At 41.2% G+C, this 20178-nt stretch overlaps 1 protein-coding gene across 1 annotated transcript in view; it reads left to right on the top strand.

Moving 5' to 3' along the window:
• prmt3 (protein arginine methyltransferase 3) overlaps nt 1-19599 on the top strand; it is a 75940-nt gene extending 56341 nt beyond the window's left edge. Inside the window, exons 14-16 of the mRNA XM_061813896.1 lie at nt 4010-4060; nt 4564-4651; nt 19352-19599. Coding sequence (XP_061669880.1) covers nt 4010-4060; nt 4564-4651; nt 19352-19461 — 249 coding nt within the window. The 3' untranslated portion in view covers nt 19462-19599. The remainder of the gene's footprint in view (nt 1-4009; nt 4061-4563; nt 4652-19351) is intronic.
• The last annotated feature ends 579 nt before the right edge of the window (nt 19600-20178 follow it).

Raw genomic sequence — 20178 nt, 5'->3', positions numbered from 1 at the left:
CCAAAAATGCACCAAAACAGCTCAGTGTCATAATCTGAATTCCCACATTTTATATGTTGTGTTACACAAAGCATTGTCTGTGTAAATTGACTTTCATATCATGTGACCCACAGGCTGAAAGATGTATGCCGCTGTGTTGACTTTCCCTTAAGTGTCTCTGTTTTGTGGACATCGACTCAGGTACAACACCAAGCAAAGAGATGATGCAGCAGACTAACTAGCTTGTTTGCGACATCAGCTCAGTGGAGCCTCTGGTAACTTGTTAACTTGCGAGCTAGCTGGGTGCCAAATGTTTGACGCATCACGTTTCAAAGTGACAATGAAGTTAAGCTGCGATCCACCTTTTTATTTTTATTTTTTGGGGGGGTTTAGTAAACTTAAATTCAAGTGTTGCTCAGACTTTGTGTCAATATGACTTCTTAATCTTCAAACAAGATGTTACTTTTAGAAGAGAAGTGTAAGAAAAAAAATACATTTTGCTGTTTGGAAGTATTGAGGAAAGGGTTTTCCATGCAGATATTTACACACATTTTCAAAAACCAATTAAAGTGCAAGAGCACAGCTTTGTATTTGCTGAAAAAGGAAGGAGTTTCTCTTGCTGTTAAGATACACTTATTTTTCTGTCGTCGGAGGACATCATGTATGAGGTGCTCTGGTCAGACGTAGACTACAGGACGGTTTGTGCTCCATCTCATTGGAACAACAGCAATGTGCCAGAGGCTGAGAGGAGAGGCAGAGGAGGTGCGCAGGAGGGAATTCACACCAATGCGCCTGTGAGGTAGTCAGGCTTGAAGTCTCTACGCCTGGGTAAACCCTATCAAAACCACATTAGACCTCTCCCCCCTCAGTCCCCGTCAGCAATACTCCATTCCCCCCCTTCTTTGTTCCCCCTCCCCACAGCAGTCAGGGCACTGTTGTATAATAGTATCTGGCCGGGCCACTCGGTTAACTGACATGTAGCCAGACGAAAGGGGAGCAATGATGAATTGCTCCCTGTTGATGTTATCCATGATGATAATTATTAATTTTTTCCTCCCCTCTTCCTGGAGTGCTGCAGTGTAGTAAAGCTTCCTCCATAGGCCATCATGAAGCCCACCGTCATCACTTATCACAGACACATTTGGGGCCCAGGGCGAAGCAATGATGAAAATTAAATGCACTGGCTCCGCTTTTTCCTGCTGTTAGTGTGTGTGTGTGTGTGTGTGTGTTGTGTGTGTGTGTGTGTGTGTGTGTGTGTGTGTGTGTGCGCGTGTGCGTGTGTGTGTGTGTTTGACAGTCATAACTACTTGCTGACATTCAGCTTGAATGAATTAACTTTTTTTTTGATGTAACAATGCTATGAATGGAGCATAATTTGTCAACTTTTAAAAACATCTTAGCGGATTCGTTTGGTTTCACAGCATTGAGTTTGTGTTTAAATGAGTAGGCAGGAAATAACTAGCATTTCAAAGTCCAGATCCCAAAAGATGGTGGGATATGGTTTCCTGGCCGCAATATTGAGCAGCACATTCTCTTGGTGTTTGAAGTTTTTAGTCATTTCGATGTCTATACCAAATGAACAAATGCTCAATTGGATTATTGAGATCTAAAAAATGCGGTGGTGAAGTCCACCTTGCAACTTAATGCTGTGTTCTTCAGGACACTCCCAAATAAGACAAAAGATCCTTCGTTTCTGAAAAAACAATGTCATTGGGCATATTATTATTCAACAATGTCACAACTTTTGCAGCTATTTTACCATTCTACCGCTCTTCAGTACGAAGAGGTTCTGTATCTGGTTCACTGGTTGTCTATATCTACTTAACATGGCCGGCAGTTACGGAAACGTTAAGAAAATCATGACAAATATTTTTCCCATCCACGCAAGATTTGTGTCTCTGATTTTTGTGATTTTGCAGCGTCTCTTATCTATCAATCCATTTTCTGAGCCACTTATCCTGACAAGGGTCGCTGGAGTGCTGGAGCCTATCCTAGCTACTTATTGTCGGGCAGGAGACGGGGTATACCCTGAACTGGTTGCCAGCCAATCGCAGGGCACATAGAGAGCCCAATGCCGCCGCGTTAGTCTTATGTTTTTGTCTATTCGTCAAGTTTATTTGTTAAGCTCTGAATTCTAAAGGAGTTTCAAAGGGCTTCACTAGCTCACATTTGACGAAGATCAATGTCATCCTCTGATCTACCCCCCAGCCCCTCAGCTTCCAAAATCAACCAATGGAACACTCAAAATTTTATCTGGGCTAAAAGCAGAAACCTCACAAAGTGACCACAGATGAAGCAGTCCCCGTTTCAGAAGAACCAGGCTGTTGAGTGGGCAACATTTATTTCGTAGTATGTTTTGTGTAATGTTAATTAAGACAACACAAGAGTCAGTTTAAACGGAAAAAGCACTGCAGGGGTAGATGCCTTCGTGAAAGTGGTTCTTCTTCAGGACCTGGCCCGGTGAGTTGGAGCAGAATCCTCCATTGCAAAACCTCTGGGGAAATGATCCACCTCAAGTGTTGTCCCAGCTGGTCGGTGCAGAATCCAGACAGAAGTGGTTGAACATATCTCAATCTAGCTGTAGAATTTAGATAATGGACCTAAACATATGTAAACCTTTAACTTATCTTTGAAGATTGGCATGAAAACCACTGCTAAAATTTTCTAATATTAGTGTTTGCAGCTTAAAACCTCATCAGTGATTTTTTTTTTTTTAATAATTTGGGATTTTTGTGTGATAAACACGTTCCCAGATTCAGGTGTCAATGGAATTATACATTTTCACAACACAAGTGACAATCAATCACGCTTATGAGAGGTTGTCATCTACGAAGGCGCAGCGAAAATGATCTCTGTCTGAGAGAAGTCAAACCGTGCTGCCTGCCGAGTAATTACAGCAAATTTCCTAATTACCACAGCACTGTGCGTCTCTGCTGCGTTCATTAAAAGCCATAATTGTATTGGGGTGACATGCTCTTTTTTTTTTTCTTTTTTCTTACTCTGTCCTCTTCTGCTGCCACTATAGGTAGAATCTAAAAATGGACTGCTTTTTAAATGCTGTTGACGACACTTCACCTTTTCAGTCATTGTACACCAGCCAAAAAATAGCTTTAAATAGGAATCCCCCCGCCCCCTCTTTGCAGCATCGATTTCGCTCTTTGTCTCTGAAAGCCGGCCTCCAAGTTGTCAGCTGTGTCAGGATTAAAAGCTATTAGTTCTGCATCATTGCCACTACAAGTGTGCTCCTGAGATTGATAGAGTACCTCACGTCCTCCAGTGGGGAGAGAAATGGGAGCAACATCATCCTGGGGTTGTTTTTGATGAACCAAAGGTGTCTGACCAGGGCAGGGACACCCCTTTAACTCTTTAAGTTGGTTACAGATGCGTATCCAACATTCTTGATCAAAGAAAGTTCATTTAAATGGCTGGTTGTCTGTCTGGTATTTGTGATTGAAGTCGTAACTTGAAATAAGTCCAAACTTCACCATTAGTGTACAACATTTTAAATTATTTGGAGTCCTCCTCATGCTGGCATTTTCTTGTAACAATCCATTCATTTTAGGCAACCTAGGCAAGAGGCAATGTTCGCTAATTTCATGTTCCCAAATGGATTCTTTTTTTTTGTTCTCATCAGCAATCTTTGTAGTATGGCATTGGTAACTACTTCATAATGCATTTCTTTTGTGTGGTGACAAGCCTCTTTGATAAGGTGAGAGCGAGCACATGGAACATGTTGTTGACTCAGCCCAAATGAGAAACCAAGTTCACATTGAGAGGAAGGAGATTTAAAAAATATACAAACAAAAACACAAGTAGTACATTTTTCAAAGTAATGCATAAAGAGTTGATACACTGAACACGCTAAAATTACCTTTAATTTTCTGTCGTTCCCTTACCTTGACTTGAGGTTTACATTGCTCATTAACAAACTCATAAAAAAAAAGAAATCTTTGACAGTCAACCCTTTCACTTCAACAAATCCAAGTGTTTATTACACACTCGCTAACTCACCTCTCTTACTTCATTGCAGGCAATTGTTGGCTACTTTGACGTTTTATTTGACAAAGGCTGCTGTAACAAGGTGAGCAGTGCTGGCAACAACAAAGCCATTTAACAGAAAAAGTCAATTATGTTCATGCTTTCGATTCTTTCTCCTCCTCGAAGCGTTTGTTGGCAGTTGGCTGGCAACCCAGTTCATAGTTGATATAACCACTTAGCCAGCAGAGGTAGTCAATTGGAACAAAATACTGAGTTTATCTAACCTTCCAAGCTCTCAGCGCGTTATACTTGAGACTCAGAGCTTGCTGTTGATCATCCCATGACATGATAACTTACTTCATTGGTGACACGGAAATATCATTCCAAAACATTCTTAATTCCTAAAGGCTGTACGCAATACATTTGGGGATGGTGGTCAACCTTCGATTTGGAACTCGAGCAGTATACCTGTGTTTATACAGTCAAAATCTTTTCAGTAAAATATGTAATGCATTGATTCTGTTGTCCCAGTTTAATTCACTTTAATATCATTTGAATTTATTGAATTGGAACTGCTCCGTAACACTGTTTTGGTGGTTTGGCCAGGTGATGTTCTCCACGGGTCCACAGGTCACAAAGACCCATTGGAAACAGACCATCTTCCAACTGGAGAGACCCTTCACAGTCCAGGCTGGTTAGTACAAAACATTCTCTGTTGTTTTGCATTGGACTTTTTGTGTGTGTGTGTGTGTGTGTGTGTGTGTGTGTGTGTGTGGTGTGTGTGTGTGTGTGTGTGTGCGTGCGTGCGTGTGCGTGCGTGCGTGCGTGCGTGCGTGCGTGCGTGCGTGCGTGCGTGTGCGTGCGTGCGTGTGCACGTGAGCTTTACTATATTTGTGACCTTAATGGTCCTCGGCAACACCGTGTCAGTTAATCTGTCTCTGTGGCTATGTCGTCAGACTGCTTGACACTCGTTATCTCTCAGAACAAGAGACAGCACGGGATCCAAATAAATCACATGCCGCTGTCAGAGACAGCATGTGAAACTCATCTGATGGCTGCTCGCACGTCTTGATTCATGACATGTCGAGAGAGAAGAGCTTTCATACAATTTTCAGATGCACCACCATTTTCGCAAGTCACAAGACCTACGTGCACGGATGTGACTTGTTAGGTGTAGTTCCAAACTCTCGATAACATGGGACACCATTATTCCCAGCCCTGATTTCTCGGATTTATCCTCATCTGTTGAAGAAATAACAGTATCGGTTGATCAGGAAGACGGAGGAATACTTCCATGCAGATTTCAAGCTGTTGCTGTAAATAATGTTGAATATTTGGATGGTTCTTCTTATTTACAGCCATAGGTTCAAATCTGTCTGAAGGTATGCCTCCTTCTTCCCGATCAACAGATACTGCTATTTCTTCATCAGATGAGGATAAATCCGAGAAATCAGCGCAGGGCATAATGGTGTCCCATGTTATCGAGAGTTTGGAACGGCACATAACGCGTGACATCCGCGCACGTAGGTCATGTGACTCGCGAAAATGGCGGCACATCTGAAAATTCGTAATTGTCGATAAAAATCTTAAAACACTATTAAATGAGAGAGGATTTAACATTACATTATCAAGATAGAGTACTTATTACATGACCTATTGGATACATTGTTACTCCAAACCACTGGAATTTTCCATTAAATTGAACCTGCCACAATAATCATCTCATTCACAATGAAAGCAAGCTTCACTGTTTCATCCACTACAGTTACATTCAGAATTTGAAATACCGGTAGTTATTGTTGGAAAACACCATTCAATAGAGCTTGTGCACCTACATCATAAAATCACGTGACTTTTGTTTACCTCGCCATATTGCCGGACTAACAAAGCATTGTTCAATGCTAAGTCAGTTGGAAACGACACATAAATATGTCTTATAGCACGATGCCCAAAGTCTTGTCCGATTGTGGCCAAACTTAACCTCCGTAAACCCCTGCAACACGTTTTGTTCTCAAATGAGCCAACCTGGCATTATAAACACTTCTTGGTAATTTGAGATTGAGAAGAATAATTCCTACCTGAAATGAAGTGATCGCTACACAGGCGTGTGTGTATTTTGGTTGGGCACCATCCATCATGTTGAATTGCTGTAATCTATCGGTATTTTCTGGTTCAGCTGGTATTCCATAGAATGATCTTTTTGAATATCTGTCGCGTCTGTTGTGACAACCAACAGCACAACAGGTCTCGGGTATCATAAATATTCTCCTCCGTTTCAATGTCTCCCACAATGTCGAGCAGCTCTGTTTAACTGGCAATTTGGCGCAGTGAAAATGGTGACGTCACGTGGACGAGCTCTATACCTGAAGCTGCCTGTAGGTGTGAAACTGAGTTTAAATGGTTGTTTCTTTTTATGTGCTTTGTGATTGGGTAGCGAGCACTTCAGGGCGTACCCCTCTTCTCGCCTGGAGTCAGCTGGGATAGGCTCCAGTGTGCCCATGACCCTAGTTGAGGACAAGCAATATAGAAAATGGATGGATGAATCCTATGGATGTCTATCTCCATCTCAGGGTATCATGGTATGCATCAAGATAGACCACGCATTTAAGAGGCATACTGTATAAAGCAATTTTCAGTGCTATACTATTCACTCCAATTAAAATGCAATCAATGAGGAAAAAAAAAGTTGTCATACATTGCTAACCAGTTTTAATGGAAGAAGCACTGCTGCAGATCAGTCTGAGTCTGGTATTGTCTATATTTATTTTCTCCACATTAGAAGCTCAGGGGCTCTGTGCACTGTATCATAATGGAAATCATGGATGTCTGGTGATGTGTAGATAAATGGGCCATGGGGCCAGACTTTTCTCTTACTGACTAGATATCTGATGGAGTCTACTGTAATAAATGACCAGTGGGGGAACACATGGTAGATGTCCATTGGGCCTTTGCTAAGGTCTGGTAGCAACCACCATGATAAAAACTTCAAAACCTTTGTAACAGTTAAAACTATTGGAGGCTCTGTGTTCTCATTGGTCAGATAGATGCAGCTGAATGTGAGACCAGTGGATGAATGTATGATAGCGCCATGCTGCAGGAGGAGTGTGGAGACTAGAACTGATTCAATTTGCTCAAATGGTTATCTATGGATGCAGTCGTGCCTTAAAGTCTGTGAAGGCATTGGAATTGCATAGTTTACAACCTGATTTGATTTTCACACCAGCATTGTACCAGCTTTACAACTTCAATCTTTTTAAACATGATTTGTTGGAAATAAATCGGATTAAATGATGAAGTTACATCTTTCAGCCTTATCATACATACCACTGAGCTTTGTCTCCTTTGCTTGTGTTTAGTATAGGAACCCTTGGTACTTTTTGGACCATAACTTGCTTGTCATTTTGTTAACATTCAGATTGAGCCACTGAAGTCCTCTTAAATGAGACTTTTGCTTTCCATGACAGTTTCCTGAATTTTATTTGCAGATGTTGCAATTATTGGCAACAGATTTACTGAGTAGTAATACGCTGTATGAATTACTGAGTAGTAATACGCTGTATGAATTTATTTCTGCTTTTACTGCTGAACTGCTTGAGGGATCTGGATTGGTGCTACTTTTTCTTCTACCCTAGCGTTCTTTTGTATAAGGATTTCTAAATATAAAATTGGGATTGGAGATGGTGAGGTTGGAGTCCATTATTTACAAACAACTTTCTTTTGCTTACTGCCAAAAACAATTGCTGTTTTGTGGTGATTTATTTGAAGGAATTTTTGGTGAGTCCACTTATTTAGGACAATGACCTAACACCTCAATTGAACTGTAGTCATCTAGAGACACTCCTAGTTATAAATGTGTGTCGAATGTTCCTCTAATTTTTTACGTGTCTGAGCAAACACACTAAGGTCGTGAGCACTCCTTTTGACCACTGTGAGCAACATCAGACGTATGCACTGTGGTCAATCAGTGTCATCCATTAAAGTTGCATGGCTCATTAAAAGGTTCAGATTACATTCCCATCAGAACATTTTTAAGAACAATTTTGTGTTTTTGCAAACTTACACTGAAAATGTCAACAAACAAAAAAAAATACATGACAATACAAATACATGCCAAGTCAACTATTAACTACAAATTTGAAATGTGACTTCCAACTTTTTCATTATTTTTTTAACCAACAACGGTATCCCCGCCTCTTTTTCTTGGTTTAAAATTGAATTTTTGCCTGCAGAATATCTTTAGCAATGCATGTTGAAAGCCGAATAATGCTCCCAAACAGTTTTAGGGTTAATGTTATGTTGCCTCTTATATTTAAAATATAGAATTTGCTTTTTGTGCACTGTATCGTCTGTGGTTTCATCTTCAATCAGGCTGTGCCAAGGTGGAATTTTAACATTATACAGCATCTCATCCTGTACTTTCTACTTTGGCTTCAGACCAGATCTTTTTTACTCAAAAAAGAAAAAATGTCATCCAGTTTCACCACTTTTTGTTCTATTATTCACATACCCTGGTGTTTGTATTTATGAGTGTACCCCTTTAAAATAGAGGGGGGCGGTGTCAGGTAATTTAGGAAGTAGAGTGTGTGGCCGGTGTGAAAAATAGTTAACTGCGCTGGATCTGTTTTCCTTTGGGCTGAGAGTGTGCGACAAGTGCGCAGTTGCGCAGCTCAGAGAGAACATTATGTGTGTCATCTATATGATAGTCAACATCAACATTCTGAAGAATTCGACCCATGGGTAGCAAATACAGGCTGAACAAAAGAGGTCCAAGAACTGGCCCTTGAGGGTCACCACACGTCCACAAAAACTTGCAATGGTTATGAAAAACTCCCTCATTTCATTTTATTTATATTACTTGAACCATTTAAGCACTGTTGCATGAAGTCCTGTTTAAGATCCACAGGAATGTAGCCAAAATTCCCTGATGTGGCCGCAGGAGAAAAATTGATAAATTGAGGAGACTGCTAATGTGAATCCTTATAAAGGACCCCAGAGCAACTCCCAAAGAAAGAAGTCCGATCGTACCATGCATCATTGTTTGAGCCAAAGTGGACTTCTTCATCTTCAATACATCCACAGTAGTTCAAACTTTGAAACGTTTCAAAGAAAATAAACCGTCAGTCACACAGAGGTTTACTGAAGTTCGTGTGGCCGCAGCTCGCTTCCGTATACGCGGGCTGAAGCCTTTCCCAGCGCCTTATTTTCTTTTTTAAATATGCATTGGACTCATTTGAGAAGAATGCATATTTAAAAAAAAAAAAAACATCTGTCATGGAGAAGTTTACCAAAGTTTAACGTGTGGCCGCAACATGCTTTGCATATGGAGGAGGTAACTCACTGTCTTTTTTTTTTTTTCAATCATTGTTGATGAATGTGAATTTGTGTAAAACCTGGGGTCATTTATTTAAATATTGGTATTTGTACTGAAAAAATCTGAGTGGGTCCATCACTATGTGGGATTTATTCTTGATTGAGAAGAGATCCAGCAACGAAGTATTTGTATTTGTCAAGACTTTTCTACGCTTTCAAACTCTTCCGTGTAAATCTCGACGACTTACACACAAGATCCATGTGTAGATCCAGTTGTCCAAGACAAGCGGAAGCAAGTTAATAGTCCAATTTGTTATCAGCGAAAACAGCGACTTCGACATTAAATATGGGTCCTCTATGCCAAGTGACTCTCATTTTTCCACGTACCTTCGTTTATTATCACCTTCTAAATGTTTAACGGTATTGGACAAAACTCTGGGGATTGTGCTATAAGATGTATTTTTGCGTCGTCTCCAAGCGACTTAGCATTGAAGAAGGGTTTGTTTGATCAGAACCTCTGGCCAGTGACATGATTTGATGACCTAGGTGCATGAGCTCTATACATGTAGGTTGTATGTTTGGGTGTGCAGTATACAACTACGTATTATATTGATTTAATTAAATCTCTGATTGTAAAAGAACGAATCCTAGGGTGCAGCAATTAGAGACTATACACTGCAGATGTAAACCTTTTTGCTAAGGTATTTGTTATCATGTGTATATATTTTTGATTGTTTTACAAGTGATCTATGGTGCTGATCGACAAAAAATCATATTCATTCGTTCATTGTGGTGATGTCAGCATAAATGTGATTTCATGTGGGATGTATTTCCACCTTCATAGTTAAGCATTGTGTGACACTTGCAACATACCGTTTTACTTTTGTCTATGATACACTTGCCATCTGGGACACACTTAACACTAAAACCAAAGTAGTTCCAAACACCAGATTTAAATGAAGTGCATTCCAAAATATCCTGCAGTGCTGCTCTGCTACACTCCAGAGAATAGAATTAGGGCGTCAGGGAGAATTTTTGAACGCATCCCTTCCTTGGTGAGCGAGAGGAGCAGAATAGTGGTTCTGTGCTCAGTCACAGTAGGCACAGTAGCTGAGCATACCTCCTCATTGTTAGAGGTTGATATAAAATGATAGAAATTGTCAAATTGTAATTTACTGTGTACCGAACCGGGACCACTTTATCAATTTGATTCAAGTACGTGTGCGCGTGTGTGTGCCCCAGGTGGGGGTTGCGGCAGATCACCGCAAGTGTTCACTGTACAACATTACATCAAATTCTTTACAGATGTTGATACAGGAGTGCCCCTTCGATTGCACCTCAACAGCTCAGCCATTCTAAATCCAAACCAAACAATGGATTCTCCCTGGATCTCATTTGAGGATCCCGGGATTGTCTCCTCAGGTTTCTTTTTGGAGCTACATTTTGCTGCCTCGACGGTGCTTTAAAGATTTAAAGCTCCAAAGGTTCTCACTGGGATTGTGCTCTGGGGATGGTAGTGGTCACACACTAATTTCTCCTTTTATATTCTTAGGAGTCAAAGATTCGTTGATATCTTTTGCAGTATAGGATGGGTTGTTGTTTTGCATGAGAAACAGTTCATTGTGGATGCCACACTTCGTTTTGTACCGTGGCAGGGAATGGTTAGAAAGTCCATATTTTAATTTCCATGCACTTGAGAAGCTTACACCAACCCAAACCTCACTCTGCCACCTCCTTGGCGACAGAAATTCAAAACAGTTACTGAGGGATTCCCCATCTGTTTACAAATTCTATTAAAAAAATACATCCTCATACTCCTGGCCAACCCGTGGCTCGGTTGCCGCATGCGTCTCTTTGAAGAGTTTCTTGTGGCTCCAATGTTATATTTCAGGAGCTGCGTGCAACACTAACCAGCTTCTTGCAGCACTTATTGTACATTTATCCCGTTTGAAACAGAACGGACAACGGTAGAACACCCGCCCACCCGGCTAGTGAAAAATTTGTGGAAAGAAATCAGTAATCACACCCTTTATGTGTTCCAGTGTGTATGATGTGGCTTTTTGCAAGAAAACAGTGCTGACCTGCCTCTCTGAAGACATTGATACTGCAATTTTCTCTTTTTTTTTTTTTTTTTTTTTTTTACAATAGGCATGTATATATTTATGAGCCACAACATTAGGTTTACTTGCACAGTCTAATGCTAACCAATGCAAGATATGTATCCAGTACGCTGCATTTGCTTGTAATTTTTGGTTGTAATTTGTAGTGTTGTAGAGTTGCAGTGCACCAATAATTTCCTTTTTCTGAAGCAAAATGAGTTTGCTGGAAATCTCATGGAGTGCACTAGCACAGTTTTACACCACTGCACACTAAAACTGCAAGACTACATGTTTGTGAAATGAATACAATTCAGATATTGTCAATCAAAACTGAGCAGTTTATTTTATGAAAGAGGTATTTTTAATTCAGCTTTTCTAGTCAATCACATTAGATTGTGCAGGTGTGCCTAAAAAAGTGGCCGCTGCATGAGTGCATAAAGAAGAAAGACAATTAGCCCAGTCGTAGGTGAGCAAGGGAGAGAGAGACAGGTTATTGATGTTCTCCACCTCGCCACACAGACGGTCGTCAACCTCCTCCAGGGGTCGTAAACCAGAAATTGAGTTTTTAACAGCATTCTTTGATTGCTTGATAGGGTGTATGGTAAACCCTTATAACACACGCACACACAGGCACACACACACACAGAGCTCCTTTCTTAGCACTCAAATTCAAAAGAGGACTTGCATGAGTCTTTACTAAACTATACTAAACTATCTTCTAGCAATTAGGGAACTCCCTGGAATAACCTTGAAATTAAGCAAGGTGTCCTACGCTCAGACTTCACGTAAACTCATATAATTGTGACCTCCTGTGTGTTTTGGCTGAGATGGCCTTCAGTTCTGATTGGCTATAGTCAGGGCCAGGCGTAAACATTCTACTGGTCTGTGCCGACTGTCGGTGGTGATTTATCACGGCAGAAAGCGAATCTGTTTTGATGCGTTGGTGTGAGTGCAACAGTAATTAACTCTCCGGCTGAGTTTCTGTGGGAGGTGCCAGTGCAAGAGAGAGCACGCACGCAGCAGGCTGGAACAAAACATCCCTGCAAATCCTCTTGGCTGGCAGCGTAATAAATTAAACAGCAAATCATTTGTCATGCTCTGGTGTGTTTGTGTGGCTCAGCTATTGGAGAGGAGGGTCCTTTTTTCATGGTTTTACCTACATTGTGTTAACCAGAGAACGAGTGTTGTTTTGTCTGTGTTAGTAAGAAGGCAGTGGACTATTAAACTGTATTGGGTCACTTATGGAATTTGAACTCCATCCCTGTCCTTGTCAGGTTTTACACAATGCAGGTGGACCACTTTCATGCCCCACCAGGTCCTTCACTCCCCCTTCTTTTTGGAACTGTGCTGGGCCTTGAGCTATTCTACAGCAGTTGGTCAACTCTCGACTTCTCTTCAAATCATACAAGCTGCTTTCAAATGCAGATGACCATGATCTACACTGAGAAGGAAGACATAGTATGAGGATGCCTGAGCTGACACTTAAATATATTTCATTGCCTAGAACTTTTGTAACTTTGTGCGCAGAATAAAACAGCAAATAAATAAATAGATGAATGCATGAATACATACATGCATACATACATACACACATGTCCTTTTTCCAGCAGGTGCTTTTATTTGATACAATCCACATTTTGGCCATTTCCATTGTAATCTGTTATACAGTGAAGAAAATAATCATTTGAGCACCCTGCTATATTGCAAGTTCTCCCACTTAGAAATCATGGAGGGGTCTGAAATTTTCATCGTAGGTGCATGTCCACTGTGAGAGAGATAATCTAAAAAGAAAAATCCAGAAATCACAATGTATGATTTTTTTTTAAATGATTTATTTATGTGATACAGCTGGTAATAGGTATTTGAACACCTGTCTATTAGCTAGAATTCTGACCCTCAAAGACCTGTTAGTCCGCTTTTAAAAGTCCACCTCCACTTCATGAATAATCCTGAATCAGATGCACCAGTATGAGGTCGTTAGCTGTATAAAGACACCTGTCCACCCCATACAATCAGTAAGACTCAAAGTTGTAACATGGCCAAGACCAAAGAGCTGTCTAAAGACACCAGAGACAAAATTGTACAAGTCCACACGGCTGGAAAGGGTTATGGAGAAATTACCAAGCAGCTTAGTGAAAAAAGATCCTCTGTTGAAGCAGTCATTAGAAAATGGAAGAAGCTAAACATGACAGTCAATATCAATCGGAGTGGAGCCCCATCTAAGATATCACCTCGTGAGGTCTCAATGATCCTTAGAAAGGTGAGGAATCAGCCCAGGACTACGCGACAGGACTTGGTCATCAACTTGAAAAGAGCTGGAACCACCATTTCCAAGGGGACTGTTGGTTAATACTGTCACGTCCCATCGGAACGAGAGTAGGACCCAAATGCAGGACTCGGACGATGCCAGGTAGTTCAAGGAGAAACGTTTATTATATGCCGAGGTCGGGGTTCGAGCAGGCAGTCCGGTGCAGCAGCGGTAGTTGGGACGTCGGGCGAAGAGAGCAGGTGAGCGGCCAGGCAGGAGTCGGTACACAGGGGAACAATCAAAGCAGGCAGAAGTATCAAAGGAGTCAGGCTTACAAGGGTGGTCGGAGAACGGGCGAAGGTCGGTCCACACAGGTTCGATCCGGGATACCGGAGCACACGAACGGGACATGAAGATCAAGGAACTGGCGGGGACCAATCGTCATCGGGGTGATATAAATACACAGACTAATCAGCCCGCATGAGACGCAGGTGTGCGCCCCAATCAGCGCACCCGCGCAGCCACCCGCACAGCTCGTGCTGGAGCGGCAGGATCATGACAAATACACTAAGACGTCATGGTTTGAAATCATGCATGGCATGGAAGGTTCCCCTGCTTAAACCAGTATATGTCTAGGCCCATTTTAAGTTTGCCAATGACCATTTAAATGATACAGGTGAGTCATGGGAGAAAGTTTTGTGGTCACAATTCCACTAACCATTTTTGAAGTAAGACTAAGTAAGTATGATGAGTTCCATCCCAAGAACACCATCCCTACTGTGAAGCATGGGGGTAGTAGCGTCATGCTTTGGTTTTTTTTTTTTCTGCACATGGGACAGGACAACTGCACTGTATTAAGGAGAGGAATGACTGCGGCCATGTATTGTGAGATTTTAGGGAACAACCGCTTTCCCTCAGTCAGAGCATTGAAGATGGGTCGTGGCTGGGTATTTCTATATGACAATGACCTGAAGCACGCAGCCAGGAAAACCAAGGAGTGGCTCCGTAAGAAGCATATCAAGGTTCTGGCATGGCCTAGCCAGTCTCCAGACCGAAACCCAATAGAAAATCTTTGGAGGGAGCTGAAACTTCGTGTTTCTCAGCGACAGCCCCAGAAACCTGTCTGATCTAGAGAAGATTTGTGTGGAATTGCAAACAAAGGCTACTGAACCAAATATTAACATTGTTTTTCTCAGGTGTTCAAATACTTTTTTCCAGCTGTAACACACAAATCATTAAAAAAAATCATACATGACGGGGGGAGCTCCTTTCTCCTCCCGCACGCAGCCAAACTCCACACGGCCAAACCACCTTCCCGCTCGATCCACCTGCGCGGGGGCGTACGCAGCCCGCAGCCATGAGCAACAATGGACAACGTTGCCTGCGGCTGCGCGCGTCGGCACATTTAGCACCCGCTGATTTACGTACTTTAAGTTATAACGTGGCTCTTTTGTTACTTCTGAGAGCATTACGTTGTCCCCCCAAACTATTATTTTTTTAGTAGCGCTATACACGACTACCTGTCATCTGCCAACCCACGGAGCTCTCGTCCTTTGCACCTGTGCAATCCATTTTTCACGACGAACCAGGTGTTTTGGAAACGTGCGAAGAGTGAATCCATCCTCCCAAGTGTTTGAGCAATATCCAGCAATACAACGAGCTGGCATTTTGGCTAACACGCAGGACAAATCAGCTACTTTCATGTCGGTAAACGGGTATAAACAGACGAAACCGCCAGTGTGGGCCTCTGGGAAAAAAAATTAACTTCCTGCTTCTTCTCCAAAACGAATGCCTTGAGACGATTTTCATGGTGGGACATACAAAAATCCATACACGACAACATCATGATGTGGTGAAAAAAACGGATGGGTCCGTTCCGGCTGACTTTTTTTTTTTTTTTTATTAAAAACATACTAAAAAGTATAATGCGCACCCCCAAAGTTGACCTAAATAAATCAGGAAAACCCTTCTACCATTGTACAATGCACACTACCAATTTGCCGCTACCCATATGCTCAGAATATTAGGAATGATCATTTATATTTTGTTAGGTTTGTACTTGTATTGTTTTTCAAAAAACTGTCTGTACAACTATCATTAATAATAATGTGCATGTGCTTATGTCGCAGTAATATAATCTCAGAACAGGCCACAGGACACGCTTGTCCTGGTCCCTGTAATTGTCAGAACAGAATCTCTCAACCAACAAAAATAAATGCTCAATAACGGCACAACATTTTGTTAATACTGTTAACACGTATTACAGTCTTAAATAAACTATTTAGCACTGTTTATTTTCTTTTTTTGCATTATTATTTTTTTCATTTTGCATTATTTGTGCATAAAACGTCTGTGCATAGTGCAGTTTATCCTCTTCATTTCACATCCTTCACCAAGACTTCAAAAGAAGCATCTGATTCATCTCCAATGTGAAAAATATCCTTTGTAGCGACCTTTGGTGCATCACTTTCAAGCTCATCATTGATGACTTGGTACAGTTCTGGTGCCTCTTGCATTGCATCATGAACATCCCATCTTGCTCCCACCGCATCCTCTTTGCCATCCATGGCATTTGTGAGGAAACATTTTTTGAATCCCAAGAGTTTGGGTAGCGCAGCGCAGTCTATCCCTCTCCATTCGGCTACAATCAGTAACATCTCTCTCTATCTGTCAGGTGGCTATCAAAAAAACGTGAGCTCAAACTACGTAGAAACGAGCGTAATGGGCACATTTTTAAAAAAGTGTGCGCTCCCCCGTTTTTTTTTTTTTTTTTTTTTTTAATTTTTTTTTTAATGTGCCCTTGACGCTCGTATTACGTAGTTTGAGCTCAGGTTGTTTTGTTACCCACCTGAACCCTATCGCCTCAATAAATTGTAAATAAACAAATAAATTGTTTTGGACTGCTGCGCTACTTCTGGGTTTGCGACGTCATAGGCCCGAGAGATGACATTTCTTTTAAAAGCAGCTGCACAACTAGCCGTTGTCGACATTTTTTGTCTTAGTTTAAGTTAAAACAAACTCACAAGCAGTCGTTTCTGATCGTTAGTGCAGTAGGAACAAACATGCTACGCTAACGATCGTAAAATGCAAGCTCCCTGAGGAGCTCAGAGAGCTCAGTTTGGGGGCGCACGTTACCGTTCTTTCTTTCTTTCTTTCTTTCAGCTTGTCCCTTTCGTGGTCGCCACAGCGTGTCATCTCAGATGAACGCACATATGTTTGGCACAATTTTTACGCCGGATGCCCTTCCTGACGCAACCCTTCTCAGAGAAACTCTCTTTCAAATAAACTGAAACCAGAGGGTGTCCATAGCATAAATAATTATCCGTCTGCCCATTGGTCTTATGTTCTTCCTTTGCGCCTTTCCTAAATACTTCCCAAATCAGTAACACCCATCTGCAGTAAAGGTACCTTTTATTTATTTATTTCCTTTTTGAAGCGATCTAAACTCTCACAGCTCCCGGAGCTCACTGCAGTGGAGCAACAGACCCAGAGTGCGGCGCCAGCAGCAAATTCTGTGAACAGAAGCGTTGTTATGGCAACGAGAGACGTGACAGAAATAATGGCGAATACAGGAGAAACCGCCACGCTCAGCATTTTTTTTTCCTCCCTGGATCCTCTCGTAACCTCCAGCGACAAAAAGCGTGTAGCGTCGCAAGAGGAGTCCCTGCAATCATGCACAATATAGGCACAATGCACGGGTGCTCATTAACATTTATTCGAGCACATTTGCTTTACATGGAGATCATCATTCCTATGTGCTCCAGTGCATTTGTGCTCCTACTGCAGATGTCTGAGCTCAGCATTGCTGCAGGGCGGTTAACATTTCTTATTATCAGCAATAGTTCAAATTTTTGTGTTGACCCTGCAGAGTAATTTCATTTTGCCTCTTGACATTTGCGAGTCGAGGGTTTGGTGTGTGTGTCGTGTGCATGCAGATGTTTTTTCATTATTTCTTTGTGTCATACAGCTGCAAATAAGTATTTGAACACCTGAGAAAACCAATGTTAATATTTGGTACAGTAGCCTTTGTTTGCAATTACAGAGGTCAAACGTTTACTGTAATTGTTCACCTGATTTGCTCACACTGCAGGAGGGATTTTGAACCACTCCTCCACACAGATCTTCTCTAGATCAGACAGGTTTCTGGGCTGTCACTGAGAAACACGGAGTATTAGCTCCCTCCAATAATTTTGTATTGGGTTCAGGTCTGGAGACTGGCTAGGCCATGCCAGAACTTTGTTTTGCTTCCTGGCTGTGTGCTTCGGGTCATTGTCATGTTGAAATACCCAGTCACGACCCATCTTGAATGCTCTGACTGAGCGAAAGGTTATTCCACGAAATCTCACAATACATGGCCGCAGTCATTCCTCTCCTTAATACAGTGCAGTCGTCGGTCCCTTGTGCAAAAAAAAAACTCCCAAAGCATGATGCTACCACCCCCATGCTCAAAGTAGGGATGCTGTTCTTGGGATGGAACTCATCTTTTGTCTTCCTCCAAACACAGTTATGAGCAAAAAGTTCAATTTTAGTCTCATCTGACCACAAAACCTTTTCCCATGACTCCTCTGTATCATCCAAATAGACAGGCCTTGACATGTGCTGGTTTAAGCAGGGGAACCTTCCGTGCCGTGCATGATTTCAAAGCATAACGTCTTAGTGTATTGCCAACAGTCACCTTGTAAACGGTGGTCCCAGCTCTTTTCAGGTCGATGACCAAGTCCTGTCGTGTAGTCCTGGGCTGATTCCTCACCTTTCTAAGGATCATTGAGAATCCACGAGGTGATACAGTATCTTGCATGGGGCTCCATTCCGATTGAGATTGACCGTCATGTTTAGCTTCTTCCATTTTCTAATGATTGCTCCAACAGTGGACCTTTTATCACCAAGCTGCTTGGCAATTTCTCTGTACCCTTTCCAGCCGTGTGGAGTTGTACAATTTTGTCTCTGGTGTCTTTGGACCGCTCTTTGGTCTTGGCCATGTTAAAAGTTTGAGTCTTACTGATTGTATGGCATGGACAGGTGTCTTTATGCAGCTAACGACCTCACACAGGTGCATCTGATTCAGGAGTGGAGGTGGACTTTTAAAGGTGGACTAACAGGTCTTTAAGTGTCAGACAGGTGTTCAAATACTTATTTGCAGCTGTATCACACAAATGAATCATTAAAAAAAATCATACATTGTGATTTTGGATTTTTCTTTTTAGATGATCTCTCTCAGAGTGGACATGCACCTACAATGAAAATTTCAGACCCCCTCCATGATTCCCAAGTGGGAGAACTAGCAATATACCAGGGTGTTCAAATACTTATTTTCTTCACTGTACATGTTTCATTTTGCGAGCAAATTTGAAATAGCCACGCAACGTAAATATTCTGTGGGTAACTTAAATTAACAATCATTGTTCATGATCAAAATTATGTAATGTTTACATGGTGGTTAATACACTTATTTAGAGGTTCTTTAATCTAAATTGTATTTTAATGCAAAAAGAATAAATTAATTTTCAACTATAATGTTTTACTGAACACTAATGCTTGATTTTCAGACAAGAGAATATATGTATTCATGAGGGAAACAAATGTCCGTTTTTTTATTGTTTACGGCCATGCATTTCTACTTTTCATGGGAACTTTTTTTTTAGTAGTATTTTCCAAAACAATTACCTTTTCCCCTTTATTGCTAAATGTCCACTTGAAAATGTATTGAATCCACTTATATTTATTCTCTGCTTTGCAGGTGAGGAGCTTCAAGGAAAGATCACAGTGCGCAAAAACAAAAAGGACCCTCGCTCGCTGTTGGTCACCTTTGACCTGCGAGACAGGAAGCTGACCTACAGCGTGCAGTAATGCCATGCATGTGACCAACACTAGAAACACAGCAAATGTGTTGTTGCTAGTATTAGTATTTCTATTAAAACTGTCCATGTATTCAGCCATTTTGGGGTTGTTTTTCTGATTTGCAATTAAAAAAAAAAAGGATTTAAATATTATCCTTGCCAATGTGTTTTATGTTAACTGTTGAGAGCTGAAGTTCATTCCATTCATTTGTTTATCCACACGAAGTGAAAATTTAACATTTTGGAGTTGCTCCCATTTGGTAGGAATAAATTGTTCACTCTTCTGGGAAGACGTTCTACAAGGTTCTCTGATTCAAAAATCTTCTAACCGGCAATGTTTTTAAGTGCAGCTTAAAATGTTCATTTCTCATGGATTTTAGAGCTTTTCCAATTTAAAATAATCATTCTCGCATTGTATGCACTTTTTGATTTTTTTTTTTTCAGTTTTATGTTGACAAGGATTTTTTTTCTTGGTTTTTAAGTCATTTTATCCATATAAATAAATTTACTTTGCCGCTTTTATCCCTCCATTTTTCTCTGCTCCTCCGCTCATCCAATTTAGGTAAAGGGAAATCTCATCACTGTCAGATGGAATGTCCAAATTTGGTCAAGTTGATATTTTTTCACTGATTTATACAGTTGTTTTGTTCCCTTGTGGGTCAAAAAAAAAATATTGACCAATCCAAATTGTTCCAAAAAGCTTGCTCTCTCTGTATTAATGGATCAC

The sequence above is a fragment of the Syngnathoides biaculeatus genome, chromosome 3 (assembly GCF_019802595.1).
Source record: "Syngnathoides biaculeatus isolate LvHL_M chromosome 3, ASM1980259v1, whole genome shotgun sequence".
NCBI classification, from domain to species: domain Eukaryota; kingdom Metazoa; phylum Chordata; class Actinopteri; order Syngnathiformes; family Syngnathidae; genus Syngnathoides; species Syngnathoides biaculeatus.
Note: the sequence above shows the minus strand (reverse complement) of the source record. Positions and strands in the feature narration are given on the sequence as shown.